Raw genomic sequence first — 24878 nt, forward strand, 5'->3', positions numbered from 1 at the left:
GTCCCCAGGTGAAATTTATTGGAACACAGCCACTCACGTTCCTCGACATGTGGTCAGTGTTGCCCACCTGCTCCAGCGGCAGAGTTGAGACTAAAATACTTACTGTTTGGCCTTTACAGGAAAAAGTTTGCCAGGCCCTAATCTACCAACAAAGCTGGCCAATGACTTCTTTTACCTATTCCTAAGTCCAAATCCTAGCTAAAAATGTATTTTAAAAGGTGCAGCGCCGCATCCATCAACATAGAAGAAATGGAGCCAGAGACAGACCTGTATAAAAACTTGCAGAAACTCGTTTATGGGTTGTCCACTTCAAGTTTTCTAATGCCTGGGGGCTGGGGCTGAGGCTCAGAGGTAGAGCGCTCGCCTAGCACATGCAAGGCCCTGGGTTTGATCCTCAGCACCACATAAAAATAAATAAGTGAAATAAAGGTATTGTGTCCACCTACAACTAAAGAAAAAAAAAAGTTTTCCAATGTTTGACTGTTCCAGGGAAAAACTGAGAAACCTCAGTAAGAGAACCTCAGTAAGAGAACCTCAGTAAGAGAACCTCAGTAAGAGAACCTCAGTAAGCTGCTCATGTTTACAACCCTTGGGACGTTCAGCCTTTATCAGATATGATCTGAGGTCCTAGAATTGGGCCAGTCTAGATCAAGAATCACCTTAAGCCTCCTCCTTGATTGACACTTATCCCTCCCATCAAAAGAGAAGGGAGGACAGGAGCTAGCTTGGTGCCTTTTCTCGAATTCAGCACTTTGCAGTGAACATTGGTGACACTCTTCTTATCAGGCCACTTCCTTTATGATGGTTTTTGTTTTGTCCCCCTTCCACCCAAAGGTGATTTTAAAGGATGTGGACTCGCTTCTCTATGTGGACACTGACGTCCTCTTTCTGAGACCTGTCGATGACATCTGGAAGCTTCTGCGGCAGTTCAACTCCACCCAGCTGGCAGCCATGGCCCCAGAGCATGAAATCCCCAAGATCGGCTGGTATAGCCGCTTTGCTCGCCACCCTTTCTATGGCTCTGCGGGAGTTAATTCAGGGGTCATGCTGATGAATCTAACTCGGATAAGAAGTACCCAGTTCAAGGTAAGAGTGCTTTGGAATTTCTTTTACAGATTGGGAGTTGTCAATCGTGACATGCCTGGGTCGTCCATGCGCTGATTCAGGGAATGTGGCAGGTGGCCTGCAGGTGCGGATGGACGATGGACGTCCCTAGAGGAAAGGGTTTAATCTGGAAAGTTATAGGGTATTTGTTTATTTGGGGAAAGCCCAGATGGCTAGGGAATGTGTCGCTTTTACAGTTCCCGCCCAGGGATAAGCTGTGGCACTTCTGAACTCTGCATATCCAAGGCTTCCAAAGCCATGCAAAAAAATTTGGGGATCACTCTAGCCACATGTTGACAGGAGTATGCAGAGATGGTGATGCAGGGGTGTTTGTGGTCTCATATTTTATCCTAGGAGAGAACTGGAAACCACCTAAATAAATCAGAAAAAAGAACCAGTAAAAACAATTATCCTCAGATTAAAAAGAAAGTTAATTATGGCTGGCGTAGAGCTCAGCGGTGGTGGTAGGGCCCTGGCCTAGACTGCACAAGGCTCTGTGACTGGTCCCCAGCCCTGAAAAACATTTAAAAAGGATAGATTAGTGTATAAGTGAGACAAATAAGATCTCTAAAAAGAACCAAGTGAGAAAAACCTACATGTAGCAAGTGTATCATGGCACTGTAGTGTGCTCATGTTGATGGCTTAGAAGTTTCCAGAACACCTAGACTGTTAACTGTTCATTGTGGATGCTTCTGGGGAAACTGGGAATGAGATTTGGAGGAGGAGAGTGAAAGAAATATTCTTACTTTTTGAATTTTTATCTCTATGTACTAACTGAATATATAATATGTCACATTTAAGAGTCAATAATCGTTTAAGATACTACAATTTTGCTATCTGTGTTTTGCTTCTGTACTTCAGAGATGAGAAATAAGCCTAAGAGATAGGTTCAGTGTCAGGCATGGGTTTCAGAATAGAAGCGGCAGGTCCGCCGTCCAGCTCCAGGTCAGTCGGCATCCGTGTGTCCACCAGGAAGCCTACACCCTGCGGCCCTGATTTTGCTTTGTCCCAGGCCTGAGGCTAGCAGCAGCCCTCTGTGCTTTGTCCTGAGAGGGAAAGAAAAGCAGTCCCTCCCCTGCTTCTCAGTGGACACGGTCCCCTGGCTTCGCCTCAGCTGCTCTGATGGTGTCCTCTCTTCCAGAACAGCATGACTCCGACAGGCCTGGCTTGGGAGGACATGCTGTACCCGCTGTACCAGGCGTACAGGAACGCCATCACGTGGGGGGACCAGGACTTGTTAAATATCATCTTTTACTTCAACCCAGGTAGGTCCTCGTTCACAAAGGTCGTGTGTGGGGAGAGGAGGGACGCCCACCTGGCGCCACAGAGACACCCCGGGTCTGGCTGCTATTGACTGGGCCCGAGTGGGGCAGAGGGGCTGTGTCCCCTGCTCCTGCCCTTCCATCTGCCCCCTGGGTGTCCGGTGGAAGAGGAACCTCAGCTCCATCACAAAAGACCAGATGTTGAGGTCTCCAGCACGGGCCTCCGTTTTGAGGGACTGTCTTTGCGACTCTGCGTCACCACTCTTCCAAGAAGTCAGTCAGATAAGATGCACAGGTCGAAATGGCAGTGGGGTGTATGCCCATGTGTGGCTACAAGTACGTGACATAAACTCGCTGCCCACCTTCCTCTACTGAGGCATCCAAAGGGTCCTCACGGTTGCCTTCCCAGAAACCCTCATAGCCCATTGCAGACTATTTGAGGACGAGATTGGTGAGTAAATGAGTTTAATGGCTTCCCTACTCGTACCTAGATCCCCTGAGTAAAAATATCATAAAGTGATTTTGAAGCTGCTTCCGAATCCTGGTTCCAGGCAGGTGAAGTAAGTCACCAAGTTTTAGATCCCCACTGGGTGCACTGCCTGTTCCTTGTTGGCCGACTTTGATCTTGTTTCACACTCCACCCCGGAGCCTCTAACTGGAATCCAGCAATGTCCCTCCCACTGTCCGTTTCCCTCCATTTACATGGTCTGTGAGCACCGTGTGTGACCCGGACCAACGACATTTGAAAACAGGATGTGTCGCCTTTACCCCTAGGAAGGAGAGAGGGAGGCTGTGTGGGCTGCGACTCTGGAAATACACATTCATGTGCCGGTCGCTTGGGTTGCTGTGGATGAAGCAGCCACATCAACCCATGGTCCACCTAGAGTGCCATTGTTATTAGCGTCTCCTGTAGCCAGTGACACGGCTTTCTAAAATGTGTTTGAAACTCATTAGGTAAAAATGTTTTAGAACTCTTGCTATAATTAGATAGTAAAAGGCTGTGGGGATGTAATTGCAATGCTGGGTAATAAACTGGCTCAAGAGGAGTCGGCCCAAGCCCATGGGGCCCTGCAGGTGGCTCCTCCCACAGGACCCTGGGGCGGGCGGCTCCTTCCAGGGAGGAAGACTGAGCTCACACCCTGACAGGGGAGTTTAAGTCAGGAGCAGAGTTCTGTGGAGTCTGAAAATCTGACATGAGCCCAAAGAGAACTCTCTAGAAAGAGATACGGAGCTGACCGCACGGAGGCAGGCTAAGCGAGGGGGAGACAGTAAATCTGGGGGCTCTCACGACAGGTGGGTCAGGCCACACAAGCTCCATGGGATGGCTGCAGGAAGGCCTGTGGGCTCTGCCGTCTTGGACTCTCCCCCTGCCTGTCTGGCTGCTTGCTGTCTCCCCCACACCTTGGTTTGCCCAAGGCCCATTTTGGTGGCCAGGTCAGCACGATCATAGGAGTCCACTAGCTAAAATGATGGCTTATGTTTCCAATTCCAGACAGACAGACAGACAGACACTGACCTCGCTTGGCTATGAAGACCCCCTCAGTCCAGTCAATAGGACCAGCCATGCATCCATGTGACATTTCCCTGTCAATGTGACCACTTAGCTCTGCTTCTTCTTCCAGGGCCATTTCTAGAAAAGTGGGCTGTGGTCAGGGAAGAAAATGACCCCAACCAGGTACAGATGACTAGGTGGAGCACCCAGCCAGAGGGGCAGCAGGAGAGCTCTGCCAAAGGGGGCAGAAGGGCGGGCACCCTGTGACCGTCAGACGCTGACGTGAGCTGAGTGCACGACCCGAGGGAGGCAGAAGGGGCCATCGTCACGGGGACAGCTCTCCCCAGTGGCCTTATTTAAGCCTTGCTCTCCTCCTGCCAGGATGGATGTGCAGTCCCCAGAAGCAGCCAGCATCAGGTGGCAGTGAGGGCCACACTCTGGAGTTGACACAGCCGATGGCTTCACAGCAGGACCGTTCAGGGAAACCCAGTGTGGGGCGTCTGGGAAGTTCACGAGCCCTGAGACAGAGCACGAGAGAAGAGTGGGAGGTGCCAGGTCTGTGACAAGGGGTGGTGTCCACTTTCTGTCCTTCCTGGTGAGAGGCTCAGCACCTTCAGGGAAGTTGGTCTTCAGAGTTGGGGTTGAATTAATGGAATTGAGAGAAAGGAGGGGAGGGGCAGGGCCAATGGAGGGAAAGAGGGCACAACCAGGAACAGGAGAGAAGCAGGAGGAAGGACAGCCATCGTGTGGCGGACAAGGCACAAGCTCCACCTCATTCATTCATCCAGGGTTATTTTTTGAGAACCTACTGGGCTCCCGCCACTGGGTAGGTGCTTCAGAGAGCAGAAGCGCAGGTCCTGCTGTCATGGAACTTGCCTGTTACTGAGAGAAGAAGACTCCCAAAGAGTCCCCTGTCCTTCGGAACCACTGAGATCTGATGGTGACATGAAGGAACAAATGAGGCGCTAAGGAGAGGCCGCTGGGCTGGAAGCGCGAGGACCCCCTAGATTGCATAATAAGAAATGTCTTCTTGGAAGAAGGTGCATTCTAGAAGAAAAGAGGAGACTGGGAGAGCTTGCCGCAGTCTGGCTGGGCACACAATCACGAGCCACCACACAGCTTGTAGATTCAAACAGCAACTCTTTATTCCCGAACTCACACCAGCCGTCTACAATCACGTTCTGGGGAAATTCACGTTCTCTGCCCAAATCCACCTCCACTGGGCTTCTATCTCCCAAAGAATACTGTCTGAATCCCGTGAGAACTCAAGGGGAACTCAGGCAGCAGGATACGCCCTATTCCCAGCAGGAATAATCTTAAACCTTAAACCTGGAACCTAAACCGGGAACGCCCTAAACCCGATTATCTTAAACCGGGAACACCCTAATCCGCCTTGGTCCTTGAGCAAGGTCACCTACATTCAATGTCACTGCAACATGGGGTACGCTGGCAAGGAAATTGTCATACCTACTTGGCTAATGGCTCCCAGCAAGAGCTGAGTTCCAGGAAAGGGCTTCACAAAAATGAACGCTGGGACAGTGCAGCCAGCAGCCTGGCCTGTTGGCACGGTGGCTCTCAGTGACCATGTTGCCATGAGGTAGAAGGGGTCGGGTGTGAACAGAAAGGAACCGGAATGTGAGGAGCAGCCGACCCACAGGGCTTTGCCCTGGCTGAGCCCTGGAGGCCAGTGTGGGCCTGGGAGCCCAGGGTCTCACGCGCACAGAAGTTCACGAGCTTCTTCACATAAAACTGAGAGAGAGATACAAAGACCAAGGGCTCCAGATAGGTTGGCTTTGAAAGGACTTTTGGTATGTGACAGAGGTTGGAGCTTTTGGGGGTCTGGGATTTTAAAGTCATGCGTGGTGTTATTCCTTCAGCAGTGAGTAAGTCCACCTGAGCTGTCTGTTTTAAACATCAGACTTTGACAGCCCTGAGAACCAGGCCTACAATAGACCCATTTCAGAGCAGGTTATTGATCATGTGCTAAGTAACTACCCTAGTGCACTCCGGGGTTGGCTAGCTGATCTGCAGGGGGTTCCGCCCTCAGCCCTCTCCATGACACTGCCTTAGCCCCCTCTGTCTTTCCGTCCCCGACAAAATGGGGATCTCACAGTGTAACCCCTGCAAGGTGGAGCTGTAAATAAAGGACACATCTGTCACCCTTAACTGCCACAATGGATTTCCCTCTGTTTCTAGTGACTTGAGAGGAATTTCTCTTCTGCCACTGCATGCAGTCCTCGTGCCCTGCCCTCCCTGTGGCTCCTGCTAAACCAGTCGGGCCGTCTCCTGTGAGCTTAACTCTGGAGCCCAAGAGCAAAACAGTAGCCAAGGCTGGTTCACCTGCACTGCTCAGTCCCCAGCCCAGATGGCCGGAGCTGCCCTCCTTCCTGCCTGCATCAGCGCCACCTCCACTGGATGAGCTTCCTCCTCTCCTCTCGAAAGAACAAACTCATTCTCTTTTGCTTCACAAACTAGAATGGAAGTTAATTACTTGCCTCCTTACCTAGGTTTCTATGTTTTGAATATTTTAGGCCAGAGCAAAATTACTTTTTTCAAAGTGATTTTTATTGGTACATTATAATCATACATCTTAGGGGGTGCATGACGTCACATTTGTACCTTCAGGTAACATGATTTCATCAATGTCATGCCCTGCTTGCTCTAGTCTACTGATCCTATTTTTATTGGTATTTAATTAGCATTATAATTTTATTTATATATATTCATATATGAATTATAATTATATATAAAGGCTGCATTCATTGTGGTTCATTTGTACATAGATATAGCATAATTTGGTAGATTTTGCCCCAACTATGTAACAGGAAGGGTTATATGCAAAGCATGAAGTGGCCCCTGTTGCACGTCCTTCCCAGACCTTCCCCTCTCCCCTCCTCTCCGTCCCTTCTTGGGCTCTATCTGTCTCCCTTCTGTTTCCCTGAGACGTCTTTCTTTATCCTTTCTCTCTGCCCGCCTCTATAGCTTCCATGTCTGTGGCAAAACGTTCATCAACCCTTGACTTCCTGGGTCTGGCTTATTTCCCTTCGCATGATGTTGTCCAGTTCCATTCATTTGCTGGCAAATGTCATAGTTTCATTCTTCTTTGTGGCTGAGTAAAACTCCATTGGGTATCTATCCCACATTTTCCTCATCCATTCTTCCGTTGACGGACATCTGGGCTGGTTCCACTTGGCTGTTGGGAATGGCACAGGGCAATGTATTCCTGAGACAACTTTTTTCCTTTTGCCTGCTCCATTTGAAGAGCTCACCTTTACCCCAGGAAAACTAAGATCATTTGTCTTTTCTAAAACACAGTCTGAGCTGGGTGTGGTGGCACACACCTGTAGTCCCAGCTACCTGGGAGGCTAAGGGAGGAGGATTGCAAGTTTGAGGTGAGACTCAGCAACTTAGCGAAACCCTGTCTCAAAAGTAAAAGACCTGGAGATGCAGCTCAGTGGTAGCACACTTGCCTAGCATTGGTGAGTCCCTGGGTTCAATGGCCAGTACTGCAAATATACACACACTCCCTGATTTTCAAGCATTGTCCCTCCATCTTGTCCTCTTCGACTGTTCTTCCAAGTCTCTGTTGCTGGCTGTGAGAATTCCATCCTTACCTCACCTCCTGGGGATGAGCTCTCCCTCCAGGACTACTGAAAGCACCATTCATCTCGCTCCTACTGTGCACCATCTCCAAGAGCACAAAGCCCCAGGGGCAGGAGCAGCCCCTTATCACGCACCAACCTGGTTCCCCACAGCAGAGCACAGAACAAAGCCGGCGTGGACTGTGCGCTCAGTATGTTTTGCGTTGTTCTGGGAGATTCTGCAGGGTGTGAAGATGCGAATTGAATTCTGTCTGGAATCCTGTTTCCTATTTGAGATCCTACAGCTGAGATTCTTAGCTGGTCTTTATGAGATTTATAAATCCCTGAACTTGTAAGCAAATGTTCTTTGTGAGCCTATATACGTTCCCAGTTGTATTTTTCCAAAGTCAGGGTGTACAGCTTTCATTGGATTCTCAGACAGATCTGCGACCTATAAAATGTTAAGAATGACTGGCCACCTGCGTGTCCAGGAGCAATTGGAATAGGTATTTATCACAGGTGGACTCTGTTCGAAAGTAGTCCTGGCTCGTTCAGTTGAAGTACTCTGGTTTCCCCTTCTAGTAACCTAACGCCCACCACCTCACCGTGACGCTGACGGTGGTGACAGGTAGTGTCGCTGCTTGTGTTCTGCTTCTTAGTGCCAGCCCCTATTCCCAGCATGCGTCTAACACCCTCCACCTCCCATCAGGTGGTGTCTGTGCTTCTCCCCACTTTACAGAGGATGAAACTGAAGCACGGAAAGGCCATGTGGCGTGTTTGGATTGACTCCACCAGTGGTGGAGCCCTGTGTTCCAACCCTGCAGAGGTTGAGTGCAGAGCCGGTTCCCAGCCGCTCTGCTGTCAGGTCACAGCCAACAGGGGGGATTCAGGCCTCAACTGAGGCCAAGTGTCTCAATAACACCAAGGTTAGAGAGCCAGCAGGGGGTAGAAGCCAATTTGAACCAACATCTGTCCGACTCCCAAGCCGTGGCCATTTCTACTTCCTGCCACGTAGCGCCCCTTACTGGGTCCAGGCCTCTACAGAGGCCACTGTGGGAGAAAGGTGTCCTTGTGCACGAGGTCCTAAGGCGCTTGCCAGAAGCGAAAGCCTCGCCAGTGCTAAGCTCCCAGAAGGCAGGGCTGGACTTGCCCAGGACCTGCTTTGTTCCCAGCATGCACAGCGGGCACTCAGCAGATGTTATTGATTCAGTCAATGGATTGATAAAAGCAGAGATGGGTTCTAGACCGATCCGTGAAGCTGGGAACCTCAGCAGGTTCGATTCAAATGCCCACGCAGGTGTCCTGTGTGGCTGATGCAGACCATCGAGTCACGGAGGAAGTCGCTGGGCACCGCTGGGCTTCTCGTCCCTCCGGTCCTCACATCCAGCCTTGCAGTAAACGCAGAAAGGCCCCACAGGGGACAGAGATGTGGGCTCAGATCTAGGGATTGTGACTTGAAGGCGGCCACCACACTCGCGGACTGTGAACCTGCAGTGTGGGGGTAAGGGGGGGACAAGCGAGGGGGAATGGGGTGCTCCGGGAAGAGGAGAGCGGGTGCTGTGTGCCATGAGGCGTTTGGGAGGGTCCTGATGCCTCTGGCCAGTCAAACACCAAGCTGCAGAAATATACATGGTCTGCATGAGGCAGGGGGTTGCTGGTCCTTGGTTCTCTGGTGTCCATACTGGAGCCTTCTGTAAGTAACCTGTTTTTGGGGGGTGGGTCCTGGGGATGGAACTCAGGGGCACTCCACCACTGAGCCACATCTCAGCCCTATTTTGTATTTTATTTAGAGACAGGGTCTCACTGAGTTGCTTAGGGCCTCGCTAAGTTGCTAAGGCTGACTTTGACCCTCCTGCCTCAGCCTCCCAAGCCACTGGGATCACAAGCGTGCACCACCGTGCCTCTTAAAGGTGGTCCTCTCCGTGAGGAGGGAGGCCATCGGCCCGGGAAGAAGCACGTCCACCAGGGTTGATTGGCTGTAGCCCTTCCTTGGGCTCACAGGGCCCTCCTCACCCTCAGCGATGCCTTTGCAGAGAGCTGTGATCTGATCCTACTGCTCGGGCCTCAGCCTGACAGGCCTCAGGCCCGGGAGCTGGCAGCTCAGGCTCAGGAACTTACTGCCATTCGCATAGTAACTGCAGTCAGCAAGGGGGAGTCTTCCGTGTCCAGTAGGATTAGAGGGGCAGTCTCAGTGTCGGCACTCCAGCTCTTGTGGGGGCTCTCGTGTTCACTGTAGGACATGACAGCATCCCTGTCCCCTATAGGATGCTTAGAGCACCCGAGCAGATGCCAGTAGCAGCCTCCCCGTACCTAATGGTGGCAAGACCCTGTTGGGGAAGAGTCTTCCAAAGGTGAACCAGCATGCTTCAGAGATGCACACTCACACACGTGTGCACACACAGAGCACTGTGCACATGCTCGTCCTGGGGGAGGCTTTGGAGATGCACACTCACACACATGTGCACACACAGAGATGGTGCACATGCTCGTCCTGGGGAAGGGCTTCATCTAAAGAGGAATCCCGGCCTCCATCCAGAGTGGGTCTGTCCATTTCACAAAATCTTTCCTAGGAGTTGGTTCTAGGGCTGGGAATGGAGCTCAGGGGAAGAGCACCTGCTGAGTAAGCATGCGGCCCTGTTCTAACCCCAGCACCACCCCCAGAAATGAGTTGATCAAGCTGCCAACAGTACTGAGTACTGCTGTGTGCTTGACCCTCTGCTAAACATTTTCCATGTATTTAAAAAAATTCAGTTGTCAAAATCAGAGGGATAAACTGCTGGGCACGGTGACTCATGCCTGTAATCTCAGGCATGGGATTACGGGAGGCTGAGACAGGAGAATCTCGAGTTGAAAGCCAGCCTCGGCAAAATCGAGGCACTAAGCCACTCAGTGAGACCCTGTCTCTAAATAAAATACAGAATAGGGCTGGGGAGGTGGCTCAGTGGTCCAGAGCCCCTGAGTTCAATCCCTGGTACAGAGAAAAGAAAAAAAATCAGAGGGAAGCCCTGCTATTTCCACTCTGCAGATGCGGAGTTCAAGGACATGGGTGACTGGGACTTGGGCCAGGCTGTCTGGTGCCCTGACTTGACTTCCTTTGTTTTGGATGAAACTCTTATCGTCGTCAGTGGGTGTGACTTCAGTTCATGATCTCAGGATGTTGTCAGGTTTGCTGAAATGTGGTCTGAGTCGCAGTCGCCCTCGTGCCTGTTGAAATGGCGCCGGCTGACCGGCGGGCCTGAGCCGGTGGCTTGCCCCTGTCTCCGCAGAGCGCCTCTACCTGTTCCCCTGCCAGTGGAACTACCGGCCGGATCACTGCATGTACGGGAGCAACTGCCGAGAGGCTGAGCGCGAGGGCGTGTCGGTCCTGCACGGCAACCGGGGCGTCTACCACGACGACAAGCAGCCCACCTTCAAGGCGCTCTACGAGGCCATGCGGGACGTAAGTGGCACTGCTGAGCCCGCGTGCGCACGCCGCCTGGGGCGCTGTGGTCGCCAGGCCCTTCGCAGTGCAGATATTCCCAGAGCCTGGGGTTTCACCAGTTCCCCCCGCCCCCCAGCCACCACATCACCAAATCCCCTTGTCCCCAGGACCATAACTGCGTCTGCTCCTGACTTGATATTTCCACCTAAGTCTCTCATCCTTTCTGACTTAAATTCACTTTGGGAGGAAGTCTCATATCAAAAGAGAACTCCTGTGCCCTTTGCCCTGGGAGGGGTCCCAGGATAGGGTAGAGACGACCCAGGAGAAATAAGATGGCACTACCCGGTTCCAGTCCAGTGTTTCCTGTCTGCCAGCTCTAAGCCCTGGAGCAGTCGGGAGCCCAGGGGGACGGTTAGGACAAAGAGCTGAAGGGAGGTGGCAGCAGGCCCGTGTTCACCCACCTGCAACAGTGCGAGAGGGCTTGTCATTTCCCACCAAAGGGCCCAGGGCCGGGGTCGGGGGGTGCCACAGAGGTGGCAGGAGCCTTCCCACTGCCAGGGAGCCCCAGACAGAGGCTTTTACACCTCGTGGACCCACGAGCCAGGGATGGAGGGAGGAAAGGAGAAGCAGGTCAGAGTGGAAAGGCACGGAGCCAACGTGGAGAGAAGTGGCAGAGCCACCGCCCCTGGTAAGGTGGCCTCCATGGTTTGAGTGTTTGCATGGATGGCCCAGGGCGGAGGCCTGACCACTGCAGAGCCGAAGGGGTGGCTCACGCCTGTGATCCCTGCTACTCAGGAGGCTGAGGAAGGAGGACCACAAGTTGGAGGCCAGCCTAGGCAACTTAGCAAGATCATTAGCAAGATCCTGTTTCAAAGTAAAAGTGGTACAATCCTCAGTACCTTAAAAAAAAAAAAAGTCACCTGTGCTGCTGTGGCACCAAAGCAGCCAGAGAGTGAACAGGTGAATGGCTGTCCCCACATCCCGATGAGATCATTCAGTAGTGCTGAAATTTGAACTTCATATGGTTTCCTCCTGAATCACCAGGCTCAGGCCTGAGCCACCCGGCTGGCACAGAGATGACCACTTGTGAGAGAGACTGCGAGTTCACAAAGTCTATAGTCTCTCTAGTCCCCCTTCCCAAAGCCTGCCCACCCTAACAGGCCTCTTAGAGACTTCTTCTTAAAGGCCCAGGATTTCACAAACAGGCTTGGCAGGAGTGCGGCAGGACATGGCGACACACCGTGTGCATGTGAGAGGGCATTTTACCTGACACCACCGGAGAACTCCAAGGGGAGCCCCAGGCCTGGCCCCTCGTGCAGCCAGAGCTTGGCACACACCTGGGCCGATGCCACTGCCCACCTGCATTCCCCAGGCCTGGCTTCCAAGGGCCAGGCGACTCAGCTACATCCAACCTCTGTTCTAACTCAGGGGTGTTTTCACGTGTAGTTATTCAAACACTGAGTCCAGGGCCGGGCGCAGTGGCCTTGCTAAGCAGGCAGCTAGCAGCCAGGGCCTCTCGGCTTTCTCTTGCCCATCAGCCCTGGCCTGGGCCAGGAAGTTGTGCTCCTTGGGTTACAGCTCATCTCGTCTGTTTTCTCAGGGGTCAGAAAGAGACCAGAGAATCTAGTTTCATAAATAATTCCACCAACTCACTCTGTGACGCTCCTCAGTTTGGCCTAAAAACAATTTTCACTCAGGCCTTTGAATCCAGAAAACCCCAAATGGCAGAGTGAGTGCCCCCGGCCAGACTCTATCCTAACAGTGTCCTCCCTCCCCACCGGCCATGGTGCTGTGCCTGTGGTCGGGGTCAGAGCCTGGCCGTGGGCCTGGAAACATAGGCTCAAGTTCCTATTCTGTCACTTTCCAGTGGCTAATCCTTAGCTGTGCTTTCAGCCTCCGGCCTCAGAATCCTTGTCTGTGCAGTGGAGATCATTATGCTGATTAGCCACCTCAGGAGAAGGTCGTGAGAACCCAGCAAGATGACAGTTTTCAGCTTTTAGGACACCACCTGACAACTGTCAGCAATAGGGCAGACTCTTCCACTAGCAGGGACCTCAGCCAATCCTGGGACTTGGTCAGATGGAGACCTCGGTGATGGGAACCCAGAGGAGGTCCTGCTAAGCAGAAGGACCGGGGCTGAGTCCCCAGGCAGGAAGGAATTCCATGTGCCCAAAGGACTGGGAGGAGGCCACCATGTCCAGAATGAGAAGGGTCCCAGGTCACCTTGGGCCTCTAAGACCAGGGAGGAGTTGGACTCCTCGTTGCAATGGGAAGCCCTGCCAGAAGGTGGGGGACTCTGATTTATGTTTGGAAACACCCCTGAGGCAGCCTGGTGGAGGGGCGCGGGAGCGGAAGACAAAGGCGCTCTGTACCTGGGCTGCACCACTCAGGGAGGGTCCGCAGCAGGGGCTCGCGGGAGGGATGCAGAGGGAGGGCCTTGCTCTGGCTGACTGTCAAGCTGGTGCTTCAGGACTTGCTGAGGGGTGGGCCGAGGGGCGCGGGGAAGAGGAGTCCAGGAGGACTCCAGGTCCTCCTGCTGTTCTGCTGGTTGGGGACACGGTGATGGACAGGGGCAGAGTCATGCCCACCTCAAGGGTGCAGCAGTGGCATAGATAATGCTACTGAAGAACAGAGTGTCCCAGCCCTGACCTGGGCCCATGCACTCCTGTACTGTGTCAGTCATCACCTCCCTCCGGGAAGGAATTGCATTCTGATAAACATGCTTGAGCAACATTTCTGATGAACTTGAAGGGCACTGAGACTTGTTCTGGGAAACCGAAGCCCACACACGATGCTGTCGGGCAAGAGTGTCCCGCCCTTTAACCGTTCTTTTCTTCCATCTCTCCTCTCAAGAACATGAAATGTTCTTGCTAAGAATGAAGCTTTGTCTGGGTCTGCTAGCGGCCTTTTCCCTTTCAACAAGAGTGGGGTGAATTTTGACATTTGCCCGTGACTAAGTAGTCTGTACGATTTCTTTTGGAAAATACTGCTCATGGACACATCCCATAGGAAAACAGGAGCGTTCAAATCCAGGACAAAAAAACAAACCCTCAGATGTGAAATACGAATTATTACAGTAAAGTGGATGGCCGTGAATTACACCGGTCCTTGCTGGACTCTGGACTTTCTGAGGTCATCCTACACATACCTTGAAGCTGGTTAAGATTGCTTCAAAGGCAAAAAATAAGAATTCAGTAGATAAGGCACAGTGGATTTCGAGCACCTACTTGAGTTCTGCCCCTCCTCAGCGTGAACACACTGTGTGTAAAGGGTTCTGTCCTAAGACACAGGCGTTGTCTTCAGATTCTAGGAGCTTTAAGGACCCAGTAAATCATATATGTATATTTTTAAGAGATGGAGACATGCAGTCCACAGGTTCAATGATTGCTTGGGGTTGCACAGTAGACCAGATTTGAATTTAGGTCCTGCAGTTCCTTTCACTAAGCCTATGAGTACACAAACCTGGACCCTGGCGCTGATAGTCAGTCCCTGGGTCGGTTTTAGTCAGCATGATTTGTATTTTAAATGGCATTTTGGTGACTAAAATAGACTTCTTTGTTTTATCATCTTTCAGTTTCCCTTTCAAGACAACCTCTTTCAGTCCATGTACTACCCTCTCCAGCTAAAGTTCCTGGAGACGGTGCACACTCTCTGTGGACGGATCCCACAAGTTTTCCTGAAGCAAATCGAGAAAACCATGAGGAGAGCTTATGAGAAGCACGTCATCATCCATGTGGGCCCTGACCACACGCACTGACCGTCTCCTCGAGTTCCGGGCCCTCAGGCTTCTGTGGCCAAGGAAGTGCCCAGATCTTTTTCTGTGTGAATATTTTTAATGGTGCTTCATGACTGTTGAGTATTAAAAGGCTTATTACATTTTGCTAAATTAGTTGCCCCCAAAAGGGAACATGCCTTTAATTTTTTCTAAAATCCTATTTATCTCTTTAAAAACAAAAACAAAAACCCTACTACTGTGCAGGTAACAGTGCTCCAGCAGGTCCAGCTGGCTGTGGAAAGGAACTTTCCAGAACCTTTCAATTCTCGGCTAGTGTGTGAGGCCATTTCAGTGGCATCTGATGATCCCGAGCCTCCTTCTATGCAATTGGCACCCTCACCCTTGTTATAAAAGTCATCCGTAGTTAGGAGGCAAACAAACAGACTTTAGAGTATAGGTAAAGGGTCCAAAATCAACATTAGGTTAGTCGTCCCACCAACCAGTGGAAAAGATGGTCACCATTTTAATGTACCTCCTTCCAGCCCTCCCACCACCCTACTTTTTTTAAACCTTTTTTTCTTATTTTCTACGTCTGATTTTTCATTATAACTCATATTTACAACAGGTAATCTCAGTAACAGTGGCCCCTATGCTGAGATTTTTATGTAGGAGACTAAAAAGTCAGACAAGATGATCATGTTTACAGCACTTTACTCGAATGTATCTGGAAGAAGCATTCGGATCTCAACTGACTGGGCAATGTTCAAGGATGAGGCATATATCTGAGGGTGTTTCTCAAGAAAATTGCTTACATTTGTGGAGGACTAAATCATGAGAAATGTCTATGCAACAGTAATTTCTGGAAGGAAATTCAGTAAGTGCACGGACCCAGGAATCTCGTTAGCAAAGTGATGTGACTTTGTGTTTACTCAGAGACAAACCAATTGGGTGTCTTCAGCCATCAGTAGGCGTGGGCACCTCTCTCCTGCTCTTGGGCAGTGGTGGAAATCAATACCAACTTCAGATTTAATGGGATCAAAGCCAACAGTTCTAATTCCATTGGCCAAAAAATTACCTCACTACCAGCCTCAGAAAGTCTGATTTTCTTTTTCCTTTTTTCCTCTGGGGTTACCCAGCTGTTCACCAAGAAACCCAGCAGGTCTTAGGACCAAGCTACAATACTGGAAATTCTATATTCTCTTCCCTACAGGAAACTGACTTTCCCCCTGTTGCTCCTATGTTGGTATTGACAGTGGGACATTTCGCATATTTCTTTATCACAAATGGCTTTTGCATAAATGACATCTTTAAAGTTTCCCACAGCCTAATGAACTTGGTGGGGACCTACATCATCTCCATTAGGTAAATAAGGAAATTATGATACAAAGAAATGAATGTACCAAATAAAATTGCTTTTCTATAAGTCACACAGGTCTGCGTAAGATGCATCCAATTTTACAGAAACATTTTTTGGAAATAAAAATATGGAGCCCCTTGCTTCGTAGACAGCAATCCACAAGAGAAAAATGGAAAGCATGATTTTTATTAATGTCAGTATGGCGTCCTGTGTATCAGAATCCTAGGACATCACATCAGCAGAGTGTCTTCCCCTAAAAGAGATGAAAACCTCAGCATTCAAAGACATGAGCAGATTCCGGTCACTGCTGGTGTGTGTGCCACAACTGTGGTTGTCACAAGCTTAAGTCTGCAAGAGCAGGCAGTCACCCCGGCTCTCCTGGTGTCCAGTTGGATGGCCTGGTTTGTTCCCTGTTAAGGAAACTGCCACTGTGATGTGGAACTCTTATTTTGCTCTTTTGTCCCCTCATGCACCACCAGAAGTGACATCGTCCATTTTTTCATATCTCAGTGTTGGGCCTTCCGTCTGTGTCCTGGGCACCTCTCATACGTGGCCATCTTGGACTTGTCTTTGGATGAAGGAAAATGCACCTTACGTTCCCAGCTCTGCAGTGAAAGAGGCAGGATGTGAACACGAATCCGGACTCTCCATTCCCATTTCCTTTCCGCGTGTTCAGATTGGCCAGTAAACCCACAGGTGCTGCTCTGGATTTGTTGGTGGCTCCCAGACCTAAAGAAGTTCTTTCCCTCCTTTGGTGGTTCCAGAGACTTGCAGTCTGCGGTAGGACTTTGAGCAGAGCGACACCCCTACTTTTATGAGAGCCAGGTGCGCTCACAACTCTCTGCTGTTGCTGCCCACTGAATACACAAGTAAGTACAGTGGCCAGCAGAGGTCAATGATAGAGCTCTAGAACATTCCAGAGTGATGAATGATGAACCTGCGACACCTTAGAACCTGGTGCATTTGTCTGCTGTCAGATTCCCGCGCTATCTCCTGAAATTTTAGGTGAGTTTGGTGGAAATTTGGGGGGGAAATTTGCTCTTCCAGGTCCTTTTACCTAAAAGTGCTGTTTTCTACAGCTAGGATATTACCATGAGGCGGTGCTTTCTCTGACTTTGGTAACTCCCAGGAAGTACCTTGGAAAGAAAATATCTTTCAATATGAGAGCCACAAGTTTTAAGTCGGTGGACGTCTAAAACGTGCAATCTGCGGTCTGTTACAGCCCTGAAAGCCACGCGAATCCACAGGCGGCTCTCTCCTCTCTTCCTGCCTGTCCTTTCCCCTCCTGGCCCCTCCTCTCCTGCCCTCCCTCTTTTCTCACTTCTTGTATCTTCTGAGGTGTTGGGAATGGAACCCAGGCACTCTGTCACTGAGCCACACTCCCAGCCCTTTTTTATTTTTTTTATTTTGAGAAAGGGCCTCAGTAAATTGCCGAGGCTGCCTTTGAACTTGAGATCCCCCTGCCTCCGCTTCTCAGCCCCCTGGGGATTATAACCATATGCCACCATGCCCCAGAAAAAAATCTAGATTCATATCTAAATATTGCCTGATGTTTATATATAAAAGATAAATGGCGTGTGTTTGATAAACCAAAGTGAAAATGATTTTTAGAAATCAGAAATGTGTTGCATTAAGAAATACATTGGGAGTCCACACCCTCAGATTTTCATTTAATAAAAGGGTAGGTAGTCTCTTGTAGGGTGTCCTGTTCCCCTCCTGTTTCTTTCTTATTCCTCTCCCAATCTTTGCTTTTCCCTTTCTGTTTATCATGGAAGCATCTGAGTAGCACAAGAAGCCGGCCTTCAGCAGCTGAGCCAGACTGGGGGTCCCTATGCAGGCAGAACGAAGTCACTCCTTAGACCCCACGGAAGAAATCAGCGCAGCACCCACCCACCCTTCGGCTTCGCAAGGAGGAGCCGCCATCTGTGTGGCATGAACTGAAGAACCGCCAACAGTCCGCTCCTGGGTCCAGTCATTTCACAGTTGCGTGGCTAGCACTGAAAGCTGACGGGGTCTCCCTGGCTCGGAGACAAGCTTTGTCCTGGCTTTTGTTTTTCACAGGTCAAAACTGGAAACGTTCTCTTGAGTGTTCAAGAGGATGCACACACAGGCAGTCACGGGTGGCACTTTCTGCTCCATTGGGTTCACAGGTTGTGTTGTCTGTGAAGAACTGTCCCATGGCTCAGAGCTCCCAAGGACACCCTGGATGCATTTCTTATGTTGGAAATGAATTTTTAAAATAATTTTTGTTTGTGAAGAAATGAGCATACTCCAAAGAAAAGGAATTATTACAGCTAATAAAAAGGAATATGAATATCATGATTTTATTACTGTCTTATCATTTTAAATGCCATCTCCTGTTTTATCTCTGTTAAAAATTAAAAGCTTTTAAATACGTGGCTTTTGGTATTATTTTGGAACTGTGTGTTTTTTTCCTTTAAAATATTTCAAGCTGAAAATTTTATAAGTTAAATAGTAATGTTTAGGTCTAGCCTGCTAGTAAAGAAGTATTTAGCAAGTGGCTGAGTCAATTTTTCTGTTTGTTTGTGTAAAACTGAGTTTATCAACTGGGCATGGTGGTGCATACCTATAATCCCAGTGGCTCAGGAGGCTGAGACAGGAGGACCACGAGTCCAAAGCCAGCCTCAGCAAAAGTGAGGTGCTAAGCACCTCAGTGAGACCCTGCCTCTAAATAAAACACAAAACAGGGCTGGGGATGTGGCTCAGTGGTCGAGTGCCCCTGAGTTCATTCCCGGCACAAAAAACAACCACAACAAAAAACCAACTGAGTGTATCAATTGTCATTCCCAGTAGAGACCAGGGTTCCTTAATGGGACAGCTCTTACCGATCTTGTTCTCAGCTCTATGCTTCACACATTTCTCATGACCACCCCCCCCAAATATGGACAAATAAATGAAATGATTCAGCTTCATCCTGAACTGGGACCAATTCCTCTCAGATAAGCTTCCCAGCACATCATATTGATCTTGAACATCAAAAACTACTGTTCCTGTAATGGTATGTTGCTGTAATGGCGATAGTAACCCATCCTACAAAATCTTTCATTGAAATTATATTGAAGCCCAGCACAATGTCGTATGCCTGTAATCCCAGCTCCTCAGGAGGCTGAAGAAGAAGGATCTCGAGTCGGAACTCAGCTTGGGCAATATAGCAAAATTATATAATATATACATAAAAGGAATTAAGCAATTATGTGTGTGTGTATATATATATATATATGTGTATATATATATATATATATATATATATGGAGAGAGAGAGAGAGAGAGAGAGAGAGAGAGAGAGAGGTGCTTAATTTCTTGGAGACTCATTTACTTACCCATTAAATGGCATGGTTGGGTCAGGTCATGTTAAAGTCCCTTTCTTCATAAAGATCTCCTATTTCCACAATGTTCTCTTTGTGGCTCTGTGGTAGACATTTGTGGGATTTGGGCTGCTGGAAACCACCCTACTCCTGGTTCCAATTTATGTAATAGTTAAAACTCTTTAAATTGTAAGTGGCAGCAAACACAACTTAATCAGTACAGACGGCGGGGGGGTGGGGAGGGGGGGCGGGGGAGGGGAGAGAGAGAGGAAGAATGTATTGGCTCACGTAAGCGAAAAGTCCCCAAATAGCTCTGGACCCAGAGGCTCCAATGATGCTAAGGGATATGTATCATTTTAACAATGCTTTTTTCATGAATATTTTATTGAAAACCACACATCCTTCTAGGATTCCAGCCATGAAATTTTCATGTCATTTGAATAGAATCATTCCATCTTTGGAGAAATACATTGTCTCCAGGTCCAGATGAAAAATGGTACTGCCAACCTGGGTCTCCAGGAAAACTGTCCTCCTGATGTTTGTTTTGAAACAACTGTCACATATCTTTTCCCTCTCATTGAGAACCACCACTAACCAAATAGAGCCTCACCAGAAATAATTCTGCAATCTAATATAAATGGATGATGGGAGGCATTGCCATAATCCTGATGTGTTGGACAAAAGCACTTTACCAGTTCTTCAAATCCAGAGTCAAATCGTGAGGGTAAATGTGTATTCCAGCCTCGTAAAGAGTGTAAGTCTCATGTGTGACCTGTGGGCTCAGATTATAAAGAAACTCTAGGAATGCTTGTGCCTGTGTCCTTGCTGAACACTTAGGGTTTATGAAAACAATAGTGTTTCTTATTTTGCAGGATTGCTATTTTGAGTCAAGTGGCAAAGCAAGTATAAATGTCATATTAGAAAACTGGATTCTTCTTCATCTGAATTACTGTTATTAGTAGTGATTGCAAGTACCCAGAGTTAAAGGGAAAATAAAAAGACTGATGCTAGGTATATTAAATGTTTAAAACTGACAGCTATTTATGAGAGTTTCCCTGATGCGATTTTACGTTTGCATGTTTATGGGAACATAGGAGACAGTTAATAAGACCAAGAAGACATGTTCAAATGAGAGAAAATGTAGACAAACTCAAGAATTAATTAAGAAAGTGGTTGGTGTATAGTATGTTTGAATTTAAGCTGCTTAAGTTTAAGCTTCTTGTCATCTGTCTCTTTAGACCCCATGGTTTCTGGCGGGTAGTGGGTGACCAGCGTAGCATGTCCTGCCTTAATACCCCAACACACATTATTGTCCTGCGTGCCAGCTCAAATCCTGATTCCAGCCTCTGACTGCCCAAAGGCTCTCTTCTGACCCTGCAGCGCCCGGCTTGCCTACAGGCAGGCCGAAAATGTTGGAAAATCAACCCTCCTGAGATGGCCCAAAACCACTGACCAGCAGGAGCAGGTGGACAAATCCCAGCTTCCTCTCCTTGTTGGGTGGCAGCTCTTAGCTGTCAATTCCAGAATCCCCCAGTGGGAGAAGCTCAAAATGCTCACACTGGTAACTTCCTTAATGATGTATTCTTTTTTTTTTTTGGTACCACGGATTGAACTCGGGCACTCGATCACTGACCACTTCCCCAGCCCCGTTTTGCATTTTACTTAGAGACAGGGTCTCACTGAGTTGCTTAGGGCTTCGCCATTGCTGAGGCTGGTCTGAACTCTCAGCCTCCGCAGCCACTGGGATCACAGGCATGTGCCACTGCGCCTGGCGATAATGTATTCTTTATTGGTTCCCTCACCTGCCCTCTCACCTCCACACTCTTCCACCATTTCCTCAGATTTGGCTCTGAAGATTTGAGCTGGTGCTCAAACCTTTGTCTCATCATCTGTGGTTGGTAAAATCTTTATGTGAGTAAAAAATTGAATTTAAGAAATATCTCTCTTATTTAATACTCATAAGAATAATTCCCTTCCTGCCTCCTCCTCTACCTCCGGTTCCTCCGCCTGCTCCAACTTCTCTTTCCCCTGGGTGTCTCCTTTTTATTCTTGTAAATCTCTGTTTTCATTTAGAGAGTTTGAATTAACTCCCTGCAAACATTGTTTGGAATTTAGCATTCTTATATATTCTCTCATGTGTCTTTCTCTCACCAGTGGATTTTATTAGCTATTTTTATTTTACGTATTCAGAGTTGATTACATGGTCCCTCCACTTTATAGCATGGAGATTATTTCAATTGTATTTTGGATAATAACATAGTTGCGTGATTTATTTTTAACTCCAAAGAGCCTTAAATGTGTTCAGTTCTATTATTCCTTCTTCATTTTTTTTCCCCCCTCAGTCCTAGGGATTGAACCCAGGGTCACTCTACCACAGAGCCACATCCCATCCCTTTTTCACTTTGAGACAGGGCTCTCACTAAATTGGTAGTGGACATTTGCTTGTCTCCAGTTTCTGGCATTTACAAATCAAGCTGTTGTGAACATTTGTGCACAAGTCTATCTGAATGTGTGTTGCCATTTCTTTAGAGTAAAATTGGCGGTGGAGTGGGTGAATGGTATGGTAGGCGTGTGCTTGACTTTTCAAGAAACTGCCACACTGTTTTCCAAATTGGTGGTACCATTACACCCCCACAGCATCTCCAGTAATTCCACAGCCTCACGAATCTTTTTAACTTTAGAGAATCTAATGAGAATAAGGTGGTGTTTCCTTGTGGTTTGTGGTGTTGGGCATCCTAACATTTGTTTACTTGACATTCACCTGTTTTCAATGGTGAAGTGTCTCTTTAGATCTTTGCTCCTTTGAAAAAACTGGGCTATTCCTTCCTTACTGAGTTTCAGGAGTCTAGAGACAAGTCCTCTGATACTTGTATTGTAAATATTTTTTTCTTACTTTGTAACTTGTCTTTTCATTCTTGCTGGTGTCTAAGAACAAAAGTTTTTATGTTGAGCTGGGCATGTGGCACACGCCTGTCATCCCAGCAGCTCAGGAGGCTGAAGCAGGGGGATCACAAGTTCAAGGCCAGCTTCAGCAACTTAGCAAGGCCCTTAGCAACTCAGCAAGATCCTGTCTCAAAATAAAAAATAAAAAAGGGCTGGATGTGGCTCAGTGATTGAGGGCCTCTGGGTTCAATCCCGGGTACCATCCCGCAAAATGTTTTTATGTTTATAAATCTGATTTATCAATGTTTTCCTTTTTGTTTTATGTTTTGTGTTCTAAGAAATGGTTGTCTATGCCAAGTTGCAAAGATTTTCTCCTAGATCTTTTTCCAGAAGTTTTATAGTTTTAGGTTTTATATTGTCATGGACTAAATGTTTGCATCCCCCACCCCCCAATTCATACATTAAAATCCTAGCTCTCAATGTAATGGTGCTGCACATGTACTCTTTGGAAGGAAATTAAGTCATGAGGATTATGGGATTAGTGTTCTTATAAAAAGAAACACAAGAAAGATGATATTTCTCTTGGGCATGTGAGCAAATAATGAAAAGAAGGAGGTCTGTCTGCACACTGGGAAGAGTGACCCTCACCCAACCAACTCTTGTGCCTTGATCTTGTGTTCTCTAGGCCCATGAAGTCTCCATCCTGAGGTTTCTGTTACAGCAGTTCAAACTGACTAGAAGATACACTTTGTACCTGGAAAGGCCCCCAGAGTCCCACGTGCTGACAGCTTGGTCATTTGCTTGGTGCTGTCTGGACGTGGTGGAAGCTTTAAGCCACTGGGCCTCGTGGGAGGTCTGGAGGTCACTGGGTGTGCCCTGAAAGGGGGTTCTGGGGCCTCAGTCCTCCCTGCCCTTCCTGTCCCTGGACAGGAGCTGAGCAATGCTCCACCAAGCACTCTTGTCACGCTGTGCCACCTCGCCACAGTCCCAAAGCAGCAGGGGCCAGTGACCGTGGACTGACTCCTGCGTAACTGTGAGCGCAGACCAGCTGTCCATTAGCTGACCATCTCAGGCATTTGTTAGAAAGCTAACAGAGGCATTTAATCCATTTTGAATTGTTTTACGTAAGGTAAGAAATAAGGATTAATGTTCTTTTATTGTTGTTCTTACTTGTGTAAAGCTGGGGATGGAGCCCAGGGCCACACACCACGTGCACTACAAATCAGCTTAAGTCTCTGTGCCCGTGTTTCTCCAAGGTGATCCCAGGAGCCACCTCTACTAGAACCACCTGGCAGGGGTTCTTACAGGGTGGCTCCTGGGTCAGCAGCAGCACTGTCTCTGGACATTTGTTAGTGTTATGCTCAAATTCGGGAGATCGATGTAAGCAGCAAAGAGGTGTTTATTGCGAGCTAGCTCGGTCCTCCGCACGCACACACAGCAACTGGTGACGCTGAGAGGCCCTGAGCCCAGGGTTTGCAGCAGTTTTATACATTCTTTGGAGAGGGCAGGGACTTCACATACATCATAGCAAATCATCACACACCGCGGGAAAATCAAATAACAACTCTAAAATATGATTAGCACATTCACTGGAGGGAACAAGTTGGGTAGGGGTGATTGGTCAGTACAAAAGGGGTATTCGTTTGAACTGATTGGTTTGAGCCAAGAGGGGTGTTCATGCTGAACTACATGGTTTCCCAACATGTTATCAACCACCATAAACTGGGAGGGTCATCTGGCATCCCAGGTATTTCCCTGTCTCATGCTGATTGGTGGCTGCTAGCGGGTTGCTATGGATCTCCACCTAGCCTGACTGAGTCAGGGACACCTGGTGCAGCAGATCTCTCCTGTTATTTGTAGATAAACAACTTAGCAGGGTGGGAATGTGCTTAGGAGTGCTCTGTGGGTTTTTCCAAGGACAAAGGTGATGTCCCTTCCTTGGACAGGCTTTGCTCTGAGATAGAGGCTGGTTTTTCATTAGCAATGAAAATCCTTCGTCCCAAGCACAGAATTTCTGGATCTGGAACTTTAGGAGTGAAGCCCCATAACATATATGTTTTGTTTTTTGCAGCTTTGATTTGATTTTAGGTATTTTTGTGATGCTGGCATCAACCCACAGCCTCGCAGAGGCTGAGCACATGCCGACCACTGGGCTGCCTCCTCAGCCCTACCATCTGTGCTGACAAGCCCTCCAGGTGTTCTGACGCATCTTGACCTGGAGCCCCCTGGCCAAGTGCTTGCTAAAGCAGATTCTGGGCTCCCATCGGAGTCTAGTAACTCAGACTCTGGGGTAAGGAACCCCAGAAAGGTCTTTTCTTTGCCCTGCGGGGGAATGGAACCCATGGCTCCACATGTGATAGGCAAGCACTCTGCCTTGGAGCTTCCTCCACTGCCAGGGCATCTGTTTATTACTAAGCTTCCCTGAGTAATTCTAATCCACTCTAAAATTTGGAGCTTCTTGGTGGTGTGTCACCTGTTGCAGATTTTAGGATGTTAGAGGAAATGTTAGGCCATCCTTAAAAGAGGACTGTCCCCTTGGGGGTTCCTAGAGAGGAAGGCTGGGTAAGAAACCATGGTGATTTTGACAAACATCAATCAGAGCCTGTCATTTTAATGCCTAAAATATTCCACTGTCACCTTTAAGAAATGAGAGTCAGGGCTGGGGTGTGGCTCAGTGCAGAGTGCTCGCCTGTCACACAGGAGGCCCTGAGTGAGTTCTCCAGCACTGCAAGGAGAC

General features: G+C 48.7%; 1 protein-coding gene across 2 annotated transcripts in view; it reads left to right on the forward strand.

The window, feature by feature from the left end:
- Gxylt2 (glucoside xylosyltransferase 2) overlaps nt 1–18332 on the forward strand; it is a 64183-nt gene extending 45851 nt beyond the window's left edge. The window contains exons 4-8 of one of the 2 annotated variants that reach the window (XR_011705555.1): nt 835–1086; nt 2246–2369; nt 10706–10878; nt 14435–16937; nt 17012–18332. Coding sequence is in view for 1 of the 2 variants with exons in the window: in XM_027931917.3 (XP_027787718.1) it covers nt 835–1086; nt 2246–2369; nt 10706–10878; nt 14435–14617 (732 nt within the window). In the remaining variant the exon portion in view is untranslated. Of the gene's footprint in view, nt 1–834; nt 1087–2245; nt 2370–10705; nt 10879–14434 lie in introns of both variants that reach the window. The other variant, XM_027931917.3, reaches the window with a different exon arrangement.
- Nucleotides 18333–24878: the final 6546 nt, after the last annotated feature.

Source organism: Marmota flaviventris, chromosome 20, assembly GCF_047511675.1.
Source record: "Marmota flaviventris isolate mMarFla1 chromosome 20, mMarFla1.hap1, whole genome shotgun sequence".
Lineage (NCBI taxonomy): Eukaryota > Metazoa > Chordata > Mammalia > Rodentia > Sciuridae > Marmota > Marmota flaviventris.